At 44.8% G+C, this 24034-nt stretch overlaps 1 protein-coding gene across 1 annotated transcript in view; it reads right to left on the reverse strand.

The window, feature by feature from the left end:
- The window catches only part of LOC109310035, a 94041-nt gene extending 70644 nt beyond the window's left edge, over positions 1-23397 (reverse strand). The window contains exons 1-4 of the mRNA XM_019534984.1: positions 23327-23397; positions 8367-8530; positions 3434-3546; positions 1650-1768 (exon numbers count right to left, since the gene is read on the reverse strand). Coding sequence (XP_019390529.1) covers positions 1650-1768; positions 3434-3546; positions 8367-8530; positions 23327-23396 — 466 coding nt within the window. The 5' untranslated portion in view covers position 23397. The remainder of the gene's footprint in view (positions 1-1649; positions 1769-3433; positions 3547-8366; positions 8531-23326) is intronic.
- Between the last annotated feature and the right edge of the window lie 637 nt (positions 23398-24034).

The raw sequence follows: 24034 nt of genomic DNA on the forward strand, positions 1-24034 counted from the left end.
AGGTATAAAAAATAGCTGCAAAAATTGTCAAAAAGATAATGAAAACCTAGCAGCTGAAATCCAAGAGATCTTTGTTTGATAAAGTGTTGACATAGTTCATAAGGCGTTTCCTACGGCTTTAAGAAGAGCATTCTGCGAAATTCAACTTTAATCAAAAAAGTAAAAACCGTGACAGCAGGCTTCTATTATTTTCTAAGACTCATAACTCATTTCTGCCTCCTTTCATACACAGCTCATTGTTATCACTGTCTCCACAGAAGCAAAATGAACAGCACTTAACTGTCCAGTTAAGATTTACAAAAACACTAATGAAAAAGATTAATCAAAGCATGCTTTAACTACCCTGACAAGATGACTCAACAGTAGCATGTGGTTCCTGTTTAATACATTAAGAATATCAAGTGAAAAATGAATTTCATTTGAAAAAAATGGACTGTGCTAAGACCTTGATCACAGAAAAATCAAAGCTAAAGGCTTTTTCTTCCTTACAAGTTTTCCTAGTACAGCTGTTAGTCAGCAATGTGATTTTTTTTCCTATCATACCGGTATAAAGACACCTTACACTGATATCGTTTATTTCAGTTCCTGATATGAAATAATCTATCCCCAATATAATAAAATCAGCAAAAAATGTCAAATGTAAACAAGCCCTTAGTAGTAAGAGCTTACTCCCATAATGTTTTTTTCCTGACTATATTCCCTATAAGCCCCTTTGAACCCTAAGGGTGCGTCTGGGTAAGCGCAGCTGTGCGGCATGCGGCACCGCAAATGTGTTTGGGGCGCCACACGCTGCACAATCCAGTGTTCTCTGCGCTGCAAGGTTGTACTGCCCAAGTGTGTGCAGCTCTGGGTTTTTATTCTGCAGGTTTTTTGACCCCTGGATATCCAGGAGTCAGAAAACCCCATAAAAAAAAAGACAGAGCAGCACATGCTCAGACATGGGAGCCATACTACCACAGGACCGTCCATGTGTATTTTGGGGTGTATCTGGGTGTATTTTGTTACTGTAGCTGTGATGGCAGCAGTTGGAACTTGCACGTAATATGTGCATTGCTGTTCTTCAGGAGCTAAAACTGGTATCCAGTGACTGGGTAGGCATCTTAAAGCAACACATTCACTATTTAGCATCAATGCATTTCAGAGAAAAATATCATAAAAGAAAAGACTGTATGTCTTACCAACAAAAAACACCTCTTGAAATTCTGGTGAACCAGGAACTTACGATCCTGAAAATGGAAGCTTATCCATTGTTTTTCAACAGTCTCCATTAATATAAAGCAATATAGCAATCTAAAGCAATATGAGGCAGACTCTTCCTATGCCTGGAGAAGCATATTTGTGGCTCACAGCTCACAAAGAACAATTTTTCCAACTATTTAGTTGGTGTAATAAAAGATATTACATTTACCCAAAGAACCTCATCTGCCTATTTTTCTCACTTAATAGTTATACAGTTTCCCTCAACAGCATCATCATAAAGCATTAATAAATTTATTATATGGAAGTTCCACATCTGCCTAAGGAACTACTTATGAAAACAAACACTACTCATCATTGAGCTTGCAGGAATGAGTGTTAAAAATTACATTTGTGAGAAAATACCTGATTTAGATATTGATCAATTAAGCAATTTCTGCACACATTCTCACCTGCACTTCTCTTGCAGATCCAATGGGCCTTGGCATTACAGTCCAAAGGAATCAAATTGCCGTTAGAAATTTTCACACAGTACGGAGTGTTTGGCTGAACTGGGTGTGTGATCCAAGACCTCTCGTTATATTTTAATGGAATAAAAAAAAAGTCACTATTAAAGAAAAAAAATCTAGAGACATAATCACTACAGCACCATAAATTCTGACATTCTCGTTTGTTTATTTTTAATCAGCACTGTGGTTGGTGGAAAAAAACGAGAGGCAAAATCATAAGATTTCAGTGAAAGTTGCCATTTTTTAATTTAATGTTTGAAATATTGACCAGCTCTAGCTTTTGGTTCCATTCTCTGCCTCTGAACTCTCAAATCTACATTGTGCTTTAGCAGTCAAGTTTGAAAACAGACTTCTCTCTTTTAAACACCAAGCCACACATCTCCTATGCTGTTCACACAAAGAGAGAAATACAGGCCAATTTGTATCCCGCTTTCCCACTACTGGAACACTGTGATGCGGGAACTCTGGTCTCACCAGCAATAAGTTTCTCTGCTGGATTACTCAGGTTACAACAATATTGCTGTGCCCAGTAGAAAGAAAACCTTTAACAGCCATTTACTGCTACTCCAGCCATTATACCCAGTGAAAAAGGGGTTGGAATGGGATTGAGGGTCTCACTGAATAGCTTTGTATTCTTCATTTCATGTTAAGTTATATATATTCCATAAATCTTTTCCTCAGAAGCTCTCCAACGCAATGGCTATATCTGAGCTAGTGGGTTAGAATCCCATTTTCAAAACCATTTAATTTGCATGACGTAGCCAGAGTTTCTGCTGCAGTCTGCTTCACTGGTATTTTCACAGATTCATAGAAAATGAGAGTTGGAAGGGACCTCAGGTCTAGTCCAACCCCTTGCTCAAGGAAGGACCATCCCCAGAAAATCATCCCAGCCAAAGCTTTGTCTAGCCAGGTCTTGAACACCTCCACGGATGGAGCTTCCACCACCTGTCTGGGTAACCTGTTCCAGTGGTTTACTACCCTCCAGGTGAGAAAATTCTTCCTCATATCTAACCTAAACTTCCCTTGCTGCAACTTGAGACCATTACTCCTTGCCCTCTCACCTGCCATCACCAAGAACAGTCCAGCTCCATCCTCTTTGTAACACCCCTTCAGGTAGTTGAAGGCTGCTATTAAATCCCCTCAGTATCCTCTTCTACAGACTAAATAAGCCCACTTCCCTCAGTCTTTCCTCAGAAGCCCCTGCCCCCTCACCATATTTGTCACCCTCCACTGGATTCTCTCCAATTTGTTCACATCCTTTCTGTAGTAGTGGGGAGAGGCAGAACTGAATACAGTACTATAGATGTGGCCTCACCAGTGCTGAATCGAGGGGAATAATCACTTCCCTTGATCTGGAGGCAACACACCTACCACAGTGCAGCCCAGTATGCTGTTAGTCTTCTTTGCAACAAGGGCACACTGTTGGCTCATCTTCAGCTTATTGTCCACTGTAACCCCCAGGTCCTTTTCTGCAGAGCTGCTGCCCAGCCATTCAGCCCCCAGCCTGTACACACAGTGCATAGGATTGTTTTGTCCTAAGTGCAGGACTCTGCACTGATTACATGAGTACTAACTCATGTAATCAGATTTTTACCTTCTACGGGTGATTATTTTTAAGTCTAATTTTTATCTCATGAAAAAATAAATAAATGTGGATCAAGCAAACATGCTCAGTATGCTTAAAAAACACACTTATTTAGTAAGTGAACTTTTCAAATCATTCTTACCAGGGTGCTGTCAGGTCTGCTGGTGATCCTTCGGACCATCTAAAATTAGTCATATCTTCCAAATTATTCAATCCAGTCCAAAAATTGTCCAGAGGCAACTTTAAAATCCACATCTGCAGAATTCACAGACATTATTAATTATTTTCTAAACAGGTTTGAGTAACAATCAGCACTTGTATAATAACTTTCATCCAGGAAATTCAGACACTGCTCCTACAAATACTGTAAAAAGAGTTATTATCCCTCTTCTAGAAATCTGAGGACTGAGACACAAGCAAGTTACGTGTCTTTTCTGAAGTCACATGACATCTTTTTGGTAGGGCAGAAAATTCAAGCAAGACTTCTGGTCTTTTTAAATACTTGGTAACATGGTCTCACACATCAGGCCAAATTCTTCTCCTAGTTATACTCATACAACCTCACAGTATCAACAGGATAGCTCTGATGTAATTTTGTGCAAAGACTCTCCCACCAGCATACAGCATGCATGACTCATTTAGTTCCAAAACTGAAAGCAGTGCAGTTGGCAGCAGGCATCATAAAGCAGGAAACTAATCAATATCTCTGCGCAGCCTCTCCCCAGGCATATTTGATTTTTAAAGAGTTCTTGAACATCAAAATAAAAAAGCATTTAATTTGCATGCAGTCAGAGAAGAGGAGGATAGAAGCAGTGCATGCAGGCATGGTTATGTATCAAATTCACAAGATGACATGCTCTTTTTTGCTTTTTAAATGTCTTGTCTTTGCAATGATTAGTGTTTTTAAAGAAAGTTGCTTAACAGCCCTAGTTTAGGGGAACCTACAAGATCTACATCCTTCAACAGAAATAAACTGCGGTGAGTCTGTTAATAAGAACTGCATAAAGAATCTGACAACATTTTTTTAAATTACTAACACACCCGAAGCAAAGAAAATGACTCATTTATTGTTTCTTTTTTAAATTCATTTCCTGTGCTGATGTGTTCTCATTGCACTTTTGTCAAAAGAGCTGATTTGCTTCTTGTTTTCAATGATATAAATCCAGAATAAATAATCGCAACACACTCAGTGGACTCATACAACTGTAAAAACAGTGACTAAGTCTCCATATTTAAAGCAACATTTTCAAAGACTATCTGGCAAAACCTTGTTCAACAATGAAGTCTGAAAATGTGAAGACCCTATGGGTGATGCTACAACACCATGCAGTATACTAGTGGAACTTGCTCCACTGAAACGTTCATTTAGTACAGGTGCACCAATATAGCAGTGCTGTATCAAATCAGGACCAATAAAAGGAAAATTACCATGCTCAGATATCAGCTTTTTTTGGCCAGGGTAGCCAATAATGCCACCAATAAAAGACGCATGCATGTGCACAGCTGCCATGCATACAACCAGGACTGGAGCAGCTCTCCCAGCAGCTTGGAGAGCAGTGTCCTGCCAGTAAGTCTGTGGTGGGGAAGGGGAGTGGGGGAGGGAAGGGGCATGGGCAGGGGCAGACTGAGGCCCCCATTGCATGGGACAAGGGCAGGGACAGGGACTGGGGCAGCAAATGGGATCCCAGGGCAAGGAGCAGAACAGAACTGCGGGAGGCTCGTCTAGGGGAGTGGGGGGCACGGCTCCCCACCGCTGAGCATTGCCCTGGGGGAGGCATGGGGGCCACGTGCCCTCCTGGATTTGTCTGCGGGGAGGAGGTAGGCTGCCCACTGTGGGCTCAGGGCCAGGGGCTTTGCTAGTCTCTTCCCAGGCTGGGCTCAAAGCAGGCGGAAGTGGGGCGGGCTCAGCTGCATGGGGTGGGTGGTAGCAGCGCTGGGAGGGGTGGGTATGGGGGGGCTATGGAGAATTTTAGGGTGTCTACAGTCCCCTCCCCATCCTCCCCTAGTGCCACCCATGTTCAGGGCACTCCACTCTGCTGCCTTTCCCTTGGGAGCCCTGCACTGGAAGATGGGCAAGGGGCATGCAGCCGGTGAGGGCTCCTAAGGGAAAGGCAGAAGAGTGGAGTGCCCCCAGCAGGGGTAGCACTGGGGGGTGGGGCTTGGAGAGCTACAGTCCTCTCAAAATTCCCCCATACCCATACAGTCATCCCAAAGCCCCCATATACCCAACCCTCGAAGAGCTGCCTGCCCTGCGCAGCTGATCCTGCCCCACTCCCGCCACCTCCAAGCCAAACACCACACCAGGAGAAGCCTGGCACCGCCCTTGTCCCAAGCCCACAGTGGGCAGACCGCCTCTGCCCAGTGCACAAATCGGGGGGGGCACATGGCCCCCAGACCTCCCCCAGAGATGTGCACAGCAGCAGGGAGCCGCCTCCCCCGCATCCCACCCTGGACAAGCTGCCTGTAGCTCTGTCCCCGGGTCCCATTTACTGCCCAGGGCAGTGCCTGCCCCTGCCCCAGAACCAATCTCTCCTTTACTGTGGGGGGCCTTGGTCTGCCCTCGCTTGGCCCTTCCCCACCACAGACCTACTGGCAAGATGCTGTTCTCCAACCTGCCTGGCTGCATTCCTTTCAATTGGCTATCAGATCAGTATCGGCCAATATGGCTGGTTAACAATCAGATGAATGGGCCAAAAAAACCTTTATCAGTGCACCCCTACCATTTAGGTTTCTTAGTAGACTGCATGATGATATCAAAAATTTCTCATTTCTGATTTAAAAGGAAATACTCCCACTGCCTCCTGGAGCTTTCACAAAATTCACTTGAATTTATTCCCCCTTTACTACACAACTTTTTCTGTGATTAAAATTCAGACACAAGCTAGTTAAGAGTCGCCATCAACAGCCCTGAGAAAGGACCTCCATAAACAATGCTGCTGAGGTCAAAACTGCTGGGCAGGTTCAATCATTGTGAAGAGAGCAGCTGTCTTTGATAAGTGTCACCAACACATGCCAACCAAGCGTGACCAGCCTAAAGTGACAGTTTTTAACATGATGGAGTACAGTTGAACTAACGATACTGTATGGGACTAACAGAGACTGCTGCTGGCAGTGATTAACTACTGGTTTTCTACTGCTCCTTTAAACAGCATTCACAGTAGTTCCTAATCCCCAAAGTGCCCAACAAGTTTAGATATAACCAGAGAAATACCTTGATTATTTTCTGAATGCTGCTTTTAAGGCGTAAATTAGGCTCTGAAGACAAATTCCCTGGGTGTAACTGCTGTAAAGGATGGGAAGGAAGGTTGCAGAGACCAGACATCAGAAACAAATGACAGGAGCTCTGAACACCTCAAGCTGCAGCTTCAGGAGATTTCATATGTGCTCAGCACTTTTGGAGAAGAGAATCTTGGTTTAGCTGATGAATTTTCAGTGTTTCTATGACTGCAAATTTTGGCATGAACCTCTCTGAGCATCAACTAGGGGAGACACTGTAAAATGCTTTGAGAACTTAGCATAGAGTACTCAACAGCTTTTTGACAAGCTATTTACTGCTTTTACAAAATAAGTCTATGAACAATTCTAAGAAATTTGCATATACAGGGTATAACTGTCTCTTCTCTCAGCTCCTTGCATTGCTAGTCTCACTTGCCAGCTCCATACTCCTTTACAGAGCTATCTTTTTCCTGATTTGTTGCTGCCAGTTCTTGCACCTTCCCCAGATTCTTCTTGAGTCCAATTTTCTTGTCCCTACCTACTTGTACAGCTTTCCTCACTCCCTTCTCTTTTCAGCTCCTCATCCAATTTCAGTGTCTTGCTTTCAGCCAACTGGCTCTCAGCCTCTTCCCATTTTTCATACTGCTTCCTGTTCTCCTAGCCCAAGAAGTACAGCTTTCCTTCTCCCTTGTCTGTCTCCCAGTCTCTTGTTCTCTTTCCTCCAATCCAAACCTCTAACCCAGTCAGTCGCATTCCCATAATCCCTATAGCCAACTACTCCTTGCCCCCCACCATTAGGATCTAGCTCTTGTACGCTTTGCACTCAAATTAAACAGCTCCCTCCTCCACATTGCCTGCATAGCACAAGGGGAAGGGTCATTGAGTTTTCAAAAGAAACCCATTTGCTTTCACAGAACATATAAAAACAGCCATATTTCTACTTTAAAAAAAGGCAAACTTGTAGAGATTTTCACCAAGGCACATCCCTGGCATAAATGCCACTCGCTGCCAAACGTAAAGTTCTTGCTCCAAAGCATCCTGACCTTGGAGTGTTTCAAAACAAAAAAAAAAGGTCACTTTTTGCATAGGCAAAACAACATATCGGTCTCTAGCCTCATTCCCAGGAAAACAGCTGTACAAAACATCAAATGGGCTCTGATGGCTGCAGTGCAGGATATGGAGTCAGGACTCTCAGGATCTAGTCCTAGAACTGAGAGAACGTAGCAAGTCAATGCTCTGTTGTTGCCTAATTTTCCCATGGCATGAGGGTGCTGCAAGACTTCAATTAACGTTGACCAAATACTCTTAGATCTCAGACTGAAATAAAGATAGCTATATTTATAACAACACTATAAAAAGGCAGAGTATCCTATGGAGTAACTAACAAACAAGTTTTCCTCTTAAGGTCTGAGCTCAAATCCCTTTGACAGGCAAAAGGCAGGTCAAGATGCCACCAGATGCTAGCAATGGCAGTCCTAGCATCTGACAAAGCAGACTGTTCATGCCTCTGCGCTAGTTAGTCTCTCAGACGCCACGCTGCACTAGCTTGTCTTTCTTCATACCAACATAGCTAACCATCTCTGCATTCATGGAAATCCCTTTGAAGCTTACATGTGAAAACAACTGTCCCAACTTGCAATAGCTTCTCTCTTCCCACACTACAGAACAGATGGAGAAGCACACAAGCAGAACGTGCACAATAATTCAGGGTAAGAAAAGATGAAATACACCAAAAATACGAAAGAAATGTTACCCTTGTGCTTCCTCAAGAAAGAAGATATGGACTAGAAACAAAATAAGTTAAGTCTAAGTGGTCTTGTAGACAAATTTAAAAATCACATAAACAGCCCAATACTTACTTTTTCTGAAGGATTTGTGATTGTTAATAGCTCTGTGTCTCGATATCGTTTGCAGTATCTCAATGCTTCAATCCAAGTTCCAGTGCGACTCCTTTCAATGCAATAGCAATGTCCATGCCAGTAGTGCCAGCAAGGGGCTTGAGGACAATTCAATGTGAACGTGGCTTTAAGGAATTAAAAATAAAAAAATAAAATAAAAACATTTTCTTCCCATATGTAAAAATTATCCAGCCAAATGCATATATAGTAGACAACATCTGACCTAACAATATTTTCACTGTATTTCTTATCAGAATGCTTAAATATTTTAGAAAATGGCTATTTTCAGAGAAACTGCAATGATGCAGTTTAACACATAATAAATAAATAATTTGCAAGCTGCTCTGGGGTTTAGCTAATTAATCATAAAGTATCTCATCTGTACTGAGTTTAAGGAACCAGTGTAGTTATGAGACCTGCTAATCAGCCTTTGTAACCTATAGATTCCAGAAGTCTGATTGTTTGGTTAGTTATAAAAAAAAAATGAATGTTCTGTGACCTACAGTACCACAGCTAGAACTAAATACCACCAAAATGTGGGCAACTCCAAATGATCCCACTCATCTTAGCAATTTATCTTAACAACTTATATTACATTTTAACTACAATTTTATTTTCCACATTAAAAAAGTAATTATTTCAAATCTACAACAAGGAAGACGAGTCTCTGATTCACTGAACGTTTTTGGTAGAGGTGCACTGATATATCGATTGCATATCGGATCAACACTGATAAAAGGGAAATTTATCTTATCAGCTATCAGCTTTTTTTGGCTGATGTAGCAGATAATTTTCACCGATAAACATAATTAAGCCTTCCTGCCAGGGCCCCTGGATGCCACGTGCATGCATGTGGTCACACACATACACATGGCCAGGAATGCAGCCAGGTAGCATGGAGAATAGCTCCCTGCAAGTAAGTCTGTGGAAGGGAAGTGGGGGAGGTAAGGGGCATGGGGGAGGCAAATAGAGGCCCCCGCAGTGAGGGAGGGAGTAGGGCAGGGACTGGGGGCACTGCCCAGACAGGGCGGTAAAAGGGACTTGGGGTTGGAGCATGGAGAGGGATGGAGCCACGGGCAGCGCATCCGGGGGTGTGGGTGGAACAGCTTCCTGTCCCAATGGGGGAGGCATGGGGGGGCACGTGCCCCCTCAGATTTGTACATGGGGCAGGTGCAGAGTGCTCACTGTGGGCTCAGGGCTCTCCGCTCTGATGCCTTTGTCCCAGGAGCCTTGCACCCCCCCTTGTCCACCTGGCACCAGTGGGGGTAGTGAGTTATGCCTCCTGCTGCTGGGTGGGCAGGGAGTGTGTAGCCAGCGCAGGGCTTCTGAGACAAAGGCAGCAGAGCAGACACCCCCAAGCCTGCAGTGGGCAACCCGCACCCACCCTCGCTCCACTTGGCTCTGCTCCGGTTAAAAGCATCCCCGCACTTAAAAATGGTGGTGGCAGCTACAGCTCATTTGACGAGCTTTAGTTCAAGCACCCCGCTGCTATTTTTAAGTGCCAGTACACTGATCCCCTGGATGAGCTGCCTGAGGCTCCATCCCATTCCCCACCCCAGCCCAGGGTCCCATTTACCACCCAGACTGGACAGCGCTCCTCCCCCACCAGCCCCTGCCCCTGCCCCTGCCCCTACTCCACTCCCTCCCTCACAGTGGGGACCTTGATCTGCACCCCACAATGCCCCTTCCCCTTTACAGTCTTACCTGCAGGGAGCTGCTCTCCACACTGCCCAGCTGCATTCCTATAGCTCTCTTATCAGATCGGTATCGGCCAATATGACTGGTTACTAATTGGCTATCAGTATTGGCCAAGAAAATCTTTATCAGTGCACTCCTAATTTTGGGGCCTTAAAACTGGTAGTATCTCAGTGTTTGAAAGTGTTTTTGTTCAAATCAACAATTGCTGAGATGCTCCATTTAAACATAAAGCTTAATGATGCAGCAAACTTACTGAAAACTTGGTAGATCCCAGAGAACATATGCATGTAGGTACTCGCAGCCACGTCTGCTTACACACCCTGTACCTCTTTCAATAATGCAGTTAAACACACAAGATGCTTACTGCACAGTATCTTGTTACTAATGCTTAGTAGTGTCACAGGGCACAAACCGTGATGCGATACTACTATGCAGCAGTAAAGAGCTACTGCACAGTCAGCATCACCAGGAAGCCATGCACCAATAACAACAGTTACTGCACAATCATTTAGTATTTAGGTATGCAAGTATTACATGACTGCAGTAACAACTGCACAGTCAGCATCTGGTGTAGATGCAGCCACTAAGTTAGAAGGCAGATGAAACTAGAGGTGCACCGATATATCAGTCCATATCATATCAGCACCAATAAAAGCAATACTGACATTATCAGTAATTGGCTTTTTTTTGGCTGATGTGGCCGATGTCGCTAATAAATGCCATGTGCATGCCTGCAGCCGCAGCATGCACATGGCCAGGAATGCAATCCGGCAGCTTGGAGTACGGGGAGGGGAAGGGAGAAGAGCATGGGGGCTGCATTTCAAGGCCCACATGGTGAGGGAGAGAGTGGGACTGGGGCTGGGGCAGGTGCTGCCCAGCCAAGGTGGGGCAGGGTGGGGCATGGGATGGAGCCACAAGTGGCTTGTCTGGGGGGGCATGACTACCGCCACAGCGTGCACCTCCAGGGGAGGCATGGGGGCACATGCTCCTGGATCTGCGCGTGGAGCAAGGGCAGACTGCCCACTGCAGGCTTGTGGGCAGGGGCGGCACCAACCTCTTCCTGCTGGCGAGGCTGGGCTGGGGCTGCGCTTGAGGTGGGCAAGAGAGGGGCAAGAGGCAGCAGCACTGGGAGGGTGATTATGGAGCAGTTACAATGAATTTTGGTGTAGTGCTAGCCCTCCCATAGCCACCCCTCCCAGCACCACTACTGCCCATCCTGCCACACCTGGCCCAAGCGCAGCCCCAGCCCAGCCCCCACTCCAAGCCCACAGCAGGCAGCCTGCCCTCACGCTGTACACAAATTGGAGGGGGGGAGCGCACATCTCCCCTGGGGTGAGCACAGCAGCGGGAGCTGTCCCCTCCCTCCAGATGAGCCACCTGTGGCTCTATCCCATACCCTGCTCCATCCCAGCTGGGCAGCGCCTACCCTGCCCCTCCCCTGCTCACACCCCTTCTCCCCAGCAGATTTACCAGCCGGATGCTCCTCACCAAGCTGCCGGGCTGCATATTGTGAACTGGACTGGTACTGGCCGATATGGCTGGTAATCAGTCACTGGTATCTGCCCAAAAAATCTTTATCAGTGCATCCCTAAATGGTAAAAAACATGATGATCCTTGACTGACTCTGTAAAAGTCAATGCTATCAATTATGACAATTATCAAAATGTTGTTAATATATAACTGAAGTGTCTGTAACTATTACAATATTGTTCATCTACTTCAAACAATAAGGGAAAACACCTTCCAGTACTAGGAGAAAACCTCTGTCAAAATGCTAGTGGCACCTATTCTTTGGTCTGTTTATGCTGCAGAATGAGGAATAGTTTTATCTTAAATATTGTCCTAGTTGCAAACAGACAACACTTTCTTCCCCCAACACACGTGCTTGTGCATACGTACATGTTTCTATTCTAAAAAATAGCTTTGGTTTCTATAACGCAGGGGTGGGCAAAATGCGGCCCACCAGGCCATTTTATCTGGCCCATGGGACCCCTAAAACATTTAGAAAATTAATATTTATCTACCACTGGCTGCCTGCCATGTGGCCCTTGATGGCTTACCAAAACTCAGTAAGTGGCCCTCCACCCAAAATAATTGCCTGCCCCTGCTATAACGCTTTCTAGGGTTTTTTTTTTAAATATTTGACAGTCTCTCTGAAAAAACATGCAAAATTAATATAACAGCTGTTGACTTAGATAAACCAACTTGTAGTAAAAAGAGATATAAATATACTCTTTCCCATCCTTCAGGCAACTGTCTGAATAAACCACCAAACCAGGGAAATATATTCCCTGTTGCAAATAGATGTTCTGAACAATCTGAATGATCTATTTTTCCTATTTACTCTGCTTCCTGTACAATATATCTGAGCACTGGCAGAGTATCAATCTCCTCCACAAGTGTGAGTCATTTTAGCACTGCCCCCCTTCCTAATTAGCAAATGTAGTTGTGGTGAAGGACAGAATAATAATTGGGAAGATTTCTTCTACAACCTCTCTCTTCCTCACTCTAAACCTCCAATATATTCTTAACATTTCACCTGTAAAACTACTGCAAAATGTGAGGATCTAGTTTCATCTCCAATACCTATTCAGTCCTTGGCCTCCATATAAAGACTGACTACTACTGAATTAATTGCAGTGACTTTTTGGTTTTTTTGTAAATGTGGACACCTGCCACAAGGAACTGGACTTAGACCAGCAACCCACTTCACATCAGCCATGAGATGATAATAATTTTCGGTTATGACTAGACTTGGCTACAGAATGATAGTTTCCTCTCACAATAACTGCTAAGCTTCTGAAATTTCTTTTTGTGCTGCATTAAAAACAAAAGAAAACCTTTCAAACATTTTTACAAAAAAAATAGAGCTCTGCTGAAACATCCACTCAGGTCAGAAAGATCAAGATTTTCCTTCAGGTCTGTCTCACCCCAGGACTTCAGAAACCTTTCCATCTGAAAACTTCAGTGACAGATATATTTCTGCTTTGGTTTCAACAAAACCCAGATTTTTATAAATAAAATGTTTCATCATAAGTTCCAACCTACCCTTGTGAAGACCAAGGTGCTGCCAGATCTTAACTAGTGACAGAGTTATCTGAGAGCATTTGACATTTCATTACCAATCCATACGTCTTATCAAGCCCCTAACCAATTCAATTTCATTTAACATTGTGACTGGAAAACTATTCAGTATTCTTTCAATCCTTACTCCTTGCATTTCTATAATATCCCAACCTCCTAAAAGGGCTGGAGCTCTTCTTCAGTGCCTCATAGAGTCTGCAGAACCAACTGCTCCTCACAGCCAAAATCTGCATCACTTGCCTTCACCAGGCAGAGTTGTTTTGGCTACAAGTGGGGAACGTGAAAAGCAGATGCACAATCAGTGCACAATTTCACCACTGACACATCCTAGCAAAATGCTGCCATGCATCATCTGGTAGAGAACTGAACCCAGAACTTTCTGCATGAAGAACTATTTGAGTTTAGGACCCAAAGAGGAACAGAGGTGGAAACAATTCATTGTATATATACCAGTATGTTGCAGGAAAAGTACTGGAGAATGACAGGCACAATCACCATGGCTTTGCTAAGACATTTCACGGAGCAGTGCATAACCCTCTTTGGACAACAGTGCAGCTGGTTGCAGCTGGTGAAAATGTCAGTTCTCTATGGAAGCATGATTACTTCAGTATTTCTCCAAATAATTAAAGCTGATGTCAGAATGCCTCAGACAGCATATTATCATTAACTTATTCAATGGTTAACAAGAAGGAATCTTAAAAAGGGACACTGAGAAAAGACTATGTGTGAACCTGTATCTGTTATTAGGGAAAAAAACAGATCTCTGTTTCACAGGTGATATTGCTCAGCTACATTTTCAGAAAGAATAAGGATGGAAGCAGAGAAATGAAATGTAAAGCTCTCAAATAAAAGAATAAGGATAACAGTTATACCTAAATCTGTTGAAAGAGTGAAGATACTCCTAATGAAATCCAGAGAGACACCAAGTTGTGCTAAGCACTTCAAATATCCGAGTAGCATGCCTAGCGGGGATCCTAAACATCAGTTAGGGACTGAACACAGAGTTAAACTTAAGACTGCTGTTTTAACAAGACTCAGAAGTATATGAAGCAGCAAAAACATTGCTGTAATGTGAAAAATTAAATTGTTGAAGTTGTGTCTTTACATTTTTTCTATATACATGGAAGACAGAAGTTAAAGAAACACAAAATTATGAATTCTGCCTTTGAAATGAAACACTACATGAGACTCCTATGTTATGCTTCTCATCAGAGTACTGAGGAAGTAAATGCTTCAATTTACAGTGTAACTAGTCATACCTGATATTATGAGGACAATCAGAGGAAGAAACCTGAAGTTTGCAGGACACGTGGGTTGAAGAGAAGAAAAACAGTCAGAGCAGTGCCATGAGCAGAGGGTATCCATAGGGAGTATGCGTCTGATACGTAACTGGACAAAACTGATATATGGCATTCTTACCCAAACAGTGAGAGACCACAAAATGTGGAAAACAGTTACTGGACTATTGCTTATTGTGTGGTGCATTCAGTGGCCATTTGTGATCCCATTCAATTATGGTTTGCACTATGAAAATAGAAAGATTGTATCAAATTAAGTCAAATCCTGAATTCTTTATAAAAGCAATGCTTCCCATTGCCCACAAAAAGAGTAGGAGCCAGATTGTTAAAGGTTTTTAGGTGCCTAAAGATGCATCTAGGCATTCGATATATCTTTTAGAAAATCTGACCCAGGCAGTATACTCAACATGAGAATATTTATCTTGCTGGATTGGCAGCAACTAAACAATTCAGAATTTTTAGGAAATATTCTAAGCATCAGACTACACTATTCATTCTGGCTGAAAAACAACAAAAGCATCTGGAAAGATGGAGGGGTGCTATGAATCACCATGAGAGGGTGGCACATACAAAACTTGTGGGGGAGAGTGGAGATGTACTAGAAGCCCTTGGTGTGTGTAATAAGCTCACCCCACAAGAACAAGAAAGTATGCAACCCTCTAGTCTGAACTCTAAACCCTGAAGTTATTTGCTAAGATCCAGTCTGAGTTGGGCATATCTGAAAGTCTGAACACATCCACGTGTAATTATATATAATATGTGCTTTTAGCCCTCAGCTGTGATCAGTGATTTCATTTTGGCATCTTCATGTTCTATATTTGTTTTCCATCCATGATTTTGTAAGGATGCTTATACAAGTGAAGGATTTCTAGTTGCTGGCACTTCTGGCTCTATCAGATATTTGAAAATCAAGGTATGTACTTTCTGCCTCTTTCAGTACAAGCACCAATCAGCTTTCAGTTAACCATTTTGATAACGATGCTCACATAGAGAAGCAGATGCTTACAAACTGGAGAAATAGACTGGAGAAATGGTCTGCAATCAATCAGTTGAGATTCAGTAAGGACAAGTGCAAAATCCTGTACTTGGGACAGAATAACTGCATACACAAATACAGACTGGGGAATGACCGGCTAAGCTGCAGTACTGCAGAGAAGGACCTAAGGGTTGCAGTAGACCACAAGCTGAGTATTAGCCAACAGTGTGCTCTTGTTGCAAAAAAAAGACAACAGCATACTGAGCCGTATTGACAGGAGTGTCACTTGCAAACCAAAGAAAGTGATTCATGAACACAAGCCACCAATGCGGTGCTGCAGCCAGCAAAGCAATAAAACTCTGGCTTGCATCTCCTGATGCATCTCAAGGAAGACCTAAGTCATCCTCCCACTTTACTTGGCCTTGGTGAGTCCACAGCTGGAATACTACATCCAGTTTTGGGCTCCACACTTTAGAAAGGACATGGAGAAGCTTGAGAGAGTCCAAAGGAGAGCCATGCGCATGATTAGAGGTCAAGAGAGTGGGCCTTATGAGGAGAGGCTGAGAGGCATGGGACTCCAGCCTGGAGAAGAAAAGGCTCAGGGGTGACTTGGTGGCAGCCTATAAGTATATACAGGGTGTGCATCAGGAACCGGGAGAGCATCTGTTCCCCAGGGCACCCCAAGGGATGACAAGGTCTAACCATTACAAACTACTAAAAGACCATTTTAGACTGAACACAAGGAAAAACTTCTTTACCATCTGTATCTTGAGAGTTTGGAATAGCCTCCCTCCAGAAGTGGTGCAAGCACCTACTCTGGATCTTTTTAAAAAATGCCTGGATGCTTATGTTGCTGGGATCATCTGGCCCCATCTGATTTCCTGCCCCTAGGACACAGGCTGGACCCAGAAGGTCCCTTCCAGCCCAAATGTCTATGAAATCTATGACATTTATTCTTCTGCTCTATTCAGCAGGAAGGGCCTCACCTGGAGCACTGTGTCCAGTTTGGGGCCCCATACTTGACGATGTGGACAGTTTGAAAAAGTCCAATGCAGAGCAACATAAATGATAAGGGGCCTGGGAAGCAAAACTTATGAAGAAAAGCTAAAAGAACTAGGGTTATTTAGTCTGAAGAAGAGAAGACTGAGGAGGGATTTGATAACAGTCTTCAAGTACCTGGAGAGCAATTAGAGAGAGGATGAAGGTGGGCTTTTCCCTGTGGCTATAGGGGACAGGATTATGAGAAATGGCCTCAAGCTGCAGCAGAGGAAATAGAGGTTGGAGATTAGGAGAGTCATTTCTGACTATGAACGTGGTCAAACATTGGAACAGACTACCTAGGAAGGTTGTGAAATCTCCATCCTTGGAAGTTTTCAAAAGCAGGTTAAACAGACACTTGGCTGGGATGGTTTATTCAGAGACGGTCCTGCCTTGAGCAGGGGGCTGAACAAAATGACCTTATGAGGTCCCTTTCAGCCCTACTTTCTTATGACTCTATATGAACAGACCCATCACTGTTATGAAAAAGGAGGTTCCTTTACAGTCTTTTAACTTTAACAGCCAGAAAGAAGAAATCTAACACTACTGATCACTTTTTAAAATATGGCTTTCTTCTGCACATTAAGTAAATGTCACCTTGAAGCTATATCCTATATTTGTATGACATTTTGGTAGTCATTTTGCCTGTCTATAATCACATTCTAGCCTCTTATTTTTCAGAGAGATTTTCTACACAGTATCCAAGCGAGTTAATTGTAAACTGCAAATCATCCATTACTTGTAATTCAGGAAGTATTTCATCATGATACCTATCAGATTTAAGAGGTTTCAAGTCACAGCAAAATTACACAAAACCTGAGCCCTACTGGATCCCAGTCCAAAGACATGTATTGACTGGTAATGAATGTTTGTCTATTATGAAGCTCAACTGATGATATATAGTCATATTATGAAAACAAAACAATTAGCCTTGATCTGCATGTGTGTGTGTGACTCCCACGGGGAGCTCCTATTGTGTTGCATCTGTACTTTAGGGAAGTGTTTCCATTGCTACCCCTTTGAGGGATCACAGGATGTGTTCTTTGCTATATGAAGGCAGATCCCATTTCTACTTTCTGACCAATATAAACTGAGAGTTCTTAAAGAGCCGAAGGGATGTAGGGGAAGGGTCTGCCTATACCATGTCCCTTAAGTCACTTAAGTATTTAAATATTATGTTAATCAATACATTTAAATCGAGACTGAATATTTCGGGAAACAGAGACTTTAAGCATCTCATTATCAGTAGTGCAATGCTGATAAACAATTGAGATTTGTGATATGCATCCTGTTAATAAAACAGGTGAGGGAGGGCCTGTATTTATCACAACCAACTAACGAAAAATATGCAGCTGCCATCAAGCTGAGGGGAGTTCTAATTCTGAAAGCCTTTATATCCTGTTATAAATCTCCAAATCAGCATAGCTTTCCACCCCCATCATGTGCCTGCAAAGGGCATAATCCCAGTCCATGCGCTTAATAGTGAGGGCTACGAGTTTTGAAGCAGCCTTCTGTACTCATGGTACATCTATCTACACTGGATCACTAACACACTCCATGGGCAATGCTCTCAACTGTTCCCCACTCACCCACCCATGCCAAGCCCAGAACTGGGACAGTAAAGCTTCCTCAGGAGGGGCAAAGTGTTTTCTGTCACACTTGCTCTCAAGAAATCAGTGTCCAGCAGGTTTAAGAGAAGCCCCTGGAGATGGCCCCAGAATACTCTCATTAACTTATTACCAGGTTTAGCATGTGAGCAAGTGAGGCAGGCCAACCACACTGGGGACATGGTATAGACAGACCCTTCCCCTACTGCCCTTCAGCTCTTCAAGAAATCTCAGTTTATATTGGTCAAAAAGTAGAAATGGGATCTGTCTTCATATAGCAAAGAACACATCCTGTGATTCCTCAAAGGGGTAGCAATGGAAACACTTCCCTAAAGTACAGACACAACACAATAGGGGCTCTCCGTGGGAGTCACACACACACACATCCAGAGCAAGGCTAATTGTTTTGCTTTCATAATATGACTATATATCATCAGTTGAGCTTCATAATAGACAAACATCCATTGCTCTTTCTGTACCAGTCAATACATGTCTTTGGACTGGGATCCAACAGAGCTCAGGTTTTGTTTAGTTCTCCACTGATATATAGTATTTTCTAGCTTTGACTTTCAAATCACACTCCACAAACAAGGTCTAGCTCAGCATATCAGGAGACAAATGCACCAAATATGATCGTATATTGCTGCAAGGTAAAAACTCATGTACCTCAGTTTACAGGAGTTAATATAGTATATTATAGTTTGTAAAGATTTTTTTTCAAGTGCCTGGTTCTCAAGAGCAAGACAATGCAAGTCTTAAGATTATAAAAATTGGACTGGGTACTAAGAGTAGGGATGTACCCAATTCATGATTTCACATTTTTTGTGGAAGCTGCAAAAAAGCAGTTTCTGCAAACCCCACAAAAATGGCAATTTGGCACAGAATAGCCACGACTAAAAATAAAATCCTGGATCTCTAGCAGGAGCCAGCAGTCCTCATGGCCACTGCGTCCTGGCCTTCCAGCCCACAGAAAGTAGGCAGTGGGAGAACCTTCCCGCATGAAGAGGAGCAGCCGCCCCCTACCCCTCACTGCTGAATGGCCAAGAGGGCTGTCTGTCATGCGCGCCCTGCCCCTCTCCGCCAATCAGCAGCAAGGATAGGGCTGTATGATGGGCAGCCCACTTGGCAAATCAGTAGTCAGGGGAGGGGTCACCAGCACCCCTCAGCGAATCAGCAGCAAAGGGGGAGAAGGGCTCTACAAAAAGACCATGAAAATTATGCTAAATGATTTCCAGATCAACTACAAAATGTATTACTTTTATGTCTAATTATTATAAATAAATAAATAAATAAGGGCTCCGTAGAACTATGAATGTAAAACAGAAAGACAATGGGGAAGAATCTGCTCCTAAACTATTTCTGGTTGTGAAAATATTCTCCCCAAGTTAGCCTGGCACTCTGTCCAGAAGCAGGATATTATAATTCTTTGTGCAAGACTATCCTAAACTGACTTTACAGTCTGGCATTCAAGCTGGTTCAAGCATTTCTGCATAACCCCACATTATAATGAGACATGCTCATGATGGTGCTGTTACAGGTTACCTTTAAAACATTTTAAATCAGTGAGATGTTATTCCATCATAAAGTCAGAACAGTCACAGGTCAAGGTTCAATGCCATCTCAGACCTGCACAACTGTAACTTGCCACAAAAGCACTGAGAAGTAGGAATGTGGACAGGAGCCAGGGCTCTCTTGCTCCTCCAGGGTGGGAGAGGTGAATGGCATGTAGCTTGGAGGTGGAGAAAAGGGAGGTGAAGGGAGCAGGGAGACTCAGCTCTTTCTCTGATTGATTTAGTGCTGGTTAAAGATGCCCGAGAGAATGAAGTCTTAAATTTATCCATACAGTAGATACAGCATAGACAGAAAGAGGGCAAACATCCAACCATGTGCCTCAGCTGTGGCCTGGAGGGAATGAAAAAGATTTCCATGTCATCATCTCAGCCTTGTATTGTCCATGCAGTGACAGGAACCAAAGAGGCAAGAAACAGTATTGGTTAGCTCATGTTCTGATCCGTAAGTCAGAAAAGATGAGTTAAGAAGACCTCAGCTAAGCTGATAACCTGCCACATGGTGTTGCGAAGCCACTCTGCTTGTTTCCCAATGTGAGACAATTTTGACCTTCTTTGCAGAGTGCTTTGCAATCCATGGACAACAAGTTCCACATCACAGCCAAGCATGGCTTTGGTTAGTGCTTGTTGTCTTTCTGGGCTAGTCTTGCTGTCTGTGTGGGCAACACCTGCCCATGCCTTCCAAGCAGCTTTCAGTCTCTCCCCCTAATTAAATACTCTGGACAAGGTGCTACTTGAGGCACCCCCAGTAGACTCAAGGTACCCAACAGTAAATGCCAGCTTATTTTTCACTCAGTTTTTATATGATAGAAAAATAGTAGAGCAATTCTTCTGTTGCAAAGAATTTAGAAAGACCCCAACAGGGCAGAATGCTTCTAACACAATGGTTAAACAGTGGCTTCATATTTGAAATCTCTGGATTTATCTTGTGAATCATGTTTGTAAACTTCACAGTGCTAACACTGTATAACACCCTTGAAAGGATCTCAAGAGACCCCAAGGTGCCTTAATGCTGAGGTGAGCTGCTAGAGGCTAACCCTTGGGGCTCCACTCAATGCAGAGTCACTGCAAAACAAGACTAGGGAGGCCCAGGGAAGCTTTCTTCACCCAGGTCTCACTGCAATGATGGTAGCGGCTCTGGGCGAAGAGTGGAGCCATCAGAGTTTAACCCCCAGCGTGGCGGAAGGAATCAAGGTTTGGAGGGTGGAAATAGGTAGAAGTGCTAGGAGTCATATACCCTGGGATGCTGGAGGACTATAAATTAAGTGTTTTATCTCCCCAGAGCTGAATAAGAATATCCTGGAACAACCTGAGTAAAAGATTTAAGTTAACCCTCACTTCAGTTGACTCATCGTTAAAACGTTTACAGCATGGATGGGCAATTATGTGGGCCCAAGGGCCATTTAGGGAGTTTTGGTGAGCTGTTGCAGGTCGGATCAGCACCTTCCCTCTGCACCCCACAACAGCTCACCAAAACTCACTAAGGGGCTCTGCCTCAGGCCCTGGTCCCACACTGTCACCACTTGCCAATCCCAGGGTCTCCATGGAGATCAGCCCAGGACACAGGCAGGGCACACTCAGCCAGAATGATGGGATGGGGTCGTGGGTAAGCAGGGAACAGCTTCTGGGAGCAGGATGGGCAGGGGGGGCCAGGATTGTGGGGCAGTGACAATGTGGAGCTAGGACTAGTTCCTGGGCCAGAACCATGATCCTAACACACCTCTGCCACCCATTGCAGGGACATGCAGGCAGTGGATCATGGCTCTGCCTTAGCTCCATACTGTCGCCACCCCACAGTCCCACTCCCAGCCCCGCTCCTGGATACCACCCCCTGCCCATCGCCCCCTCTCATCTGCCTGGCCAAGCATGCCCTGCCTGAGTGGGGCCTGAGCCAGTCTCCATGGAGACCCCATCCACCTGCTCCATCAGGCACCCTCCACTGGCGGACAGGACAGGGTGCCCAAGCAGTGGGGCTGTGTCCAGCAGGAGCAGCTGGGAAGCAGGGTACGCCTTCCAGGAAGCAAAGTACAGTCCCAGCCCCGTGGCATGCCCAGGGTGGCAAGTAATGACACTAACCTCCTCTGTGATCATTTTGACAAAAACTAGATTACTGCCACTGCAATGATATAAGAAGGAAAAAAATCACCATTCCAGAACTGAACAGAATGATGTTATAAGTATTTAATATTTATGGTGCAGTTGAATGCAGAAACCTACAAAGACAGAGATACCTTTCATATTGGGTACAGTGCAAACACGGGATCATACAACACTGTGTTCAATGTGTCAAAAAAACAAAGTTTCTTTATTTTTAAACAAGAAAGATAATCCAGTGATTTTCTACCCCAGTATTTTACTCGCCATTCCTTGGAAGAGAGAAAAAAAACAAAACTCTTGAAACTGCATCTACTGATACATCTCGAGCTAGACCCAGGATGTCATCCTCCCAGTGTCCTCAGCCTAGGTGAGGCCACAGCTGGAGTACTGCATCCAATTCTGGACTCCACAATTTAGGAAGGACATGGAGAAGCTCAAAAGAGTCCAGAGGAGAGCCACACACGTGTGCAGGGGGCAAGAGAGCACGAGGAGAGGCTGCGAGCTATGGGTCTCTTCAGCCTGGAGAAGTGCAGGTTCAGGGGTGACTTGGTGGCAGCCTATAAGGGATGTGCATCAGGATCTGGGGAACGCCTGTTCACCAGAGGTCACAAACTCCTGCAAGACCATTTTAGGCTGAATATAAAAAACTTCTTTACTGTCCAAGCCCCCCAAGGCCCGGAACAGACTCCTCCAGAGGTGGTTCAAGCGCTTATTATGGACACTCAAGAAACATTTGGATGTTTATCTTGCTGGGATCCCATGATCCTAGCTCACTTCCTGCCCCTTGGGCAGGGGGCTGGACCCAATGATCTTTCGAGGTCCCATCCAGCCCTAATGTCTATGAAATCTATGAAAGTAAATGTCAGTTTATGTTATAAAAACAAGACATAGAGTAATGCCATGGGTCTGGTAAATTTCTCCTGCAAGAAATGGGTTCATAAGTAGCAAGCTTATAGTTGAGTCCCTGGGTGCTCAACCTCCAGCCTGCAGGCCAAATTCATCCCACTCAGCCCTCACAGGTAGAGAAATCTGGGCATTTAATAACTGGTGGGCAAGCCCCTGCACCCTGTACAGTGGGTCCAAGCCAGGCCATCCTCCTTCCCCACTGCCCACACCACTGGCTTGGGCCCAAGACATGCCCCCTTCCCCGACACAACTGGACTGGGACCAGGGCGCACCCCCGCACACAGCAGGATGGGCCCCTCCCATGCCTGGCCAGCTCTGGCACTGCCCACCTGACCTGCCAGGCAAAAAAATACTGAGTACTAATAGTTTACTCTAATTTAGAGATTTCCCCCCTCTGGCTTACAGAACCCCTTGCAGTGCTCAGGGGCAGGGAACAGACGGGCAAGTCCCTCGTGCAGCCTACTCGCTCGCACTCTCTGAGGTGATTTTTTTTTTTTTTTAATAGGAAGCCAAAATCAGTTCAAAATCCAATTGGGGTCAAGAGTCAAGGTCCAAAATTGGACTCCATTATGAAGTGACTCAGGGACTCGCACGAGGGTCGTCTCTCAAGACCTGGATTAGGTTTGAGGCCCCGAGGCCCAGCCCTTACCTGCGGGCCCCGGGACGCCCCGCACCGCGCGCACGTGGAGTAGCAGCAGGAACAGCCCCAGCCGCGCCATCCCACCAACCCGCCCCGCTGCGCATGCGCGTCCGACCGCTGCGCATGCGCGCTGCTGCTCCCGCGCTCCCCCAGCGGAGCGGAGCCCTGCGGTTGGTGCAGCTGCGTGCTCGCCTGGCGGGAACCTGAGCGGCCGCGGCTGCTGGAGCTGGGCAGCCAGGCGCCGCAGAGTCCTGCCCTGCCCTGCCCTGCCCGTCCCCTAGTCCTAGAAGGGCTCAAAAAATGAACCAAAAAAGCAAACCATTTCCCTTGCCCGCGTGAAAGTTCCCAGCTGCAACTGCAAGCTGCAGACATCCAACTTTTTGGCACGGGGCATTGCTTCCCCCCCTGCCTAGCGCGCGGGCACAACGAAGCAGCACCCAGCATCGCAACGTTTCCATTGCATGTGGAGCCCCGAGAAGGGCCTGCGGTGCCAAGTCCTGTGCTGTGTTTGATAAATGACGTGGGCAGTAGATACAGACATCCCTTGATTCCTCTGGGTAATGAAGATGAAGTGCAGGGTCTTCCTGTAGCTGCTTCTCAGGCAGCTGCTTGATTGAAGGAGGTCACCTTCCCCTCTCCGCTTCATACCGGGGAGTACCTTCTCGTTGGTTATGAGAGTCTCCCTAACAGTTGCCATGCCCTTAAGAAAGAATAAAG

The sequence above is a fragment of the Crocodylus porosus genome, unplaced genomic scaffold (assembly GCF_001723895.1).
Source record: "Crocodylus porosus isolate Cpor-Errol unplaced genomic scaffold, CroPor_comp1, whole genome shotgun sequence".
NCBI lineage: Eukaryota > Metazoa > Chordata > Crocodylia > Crocodylidae > Crocodylus > Crocodylus porosus.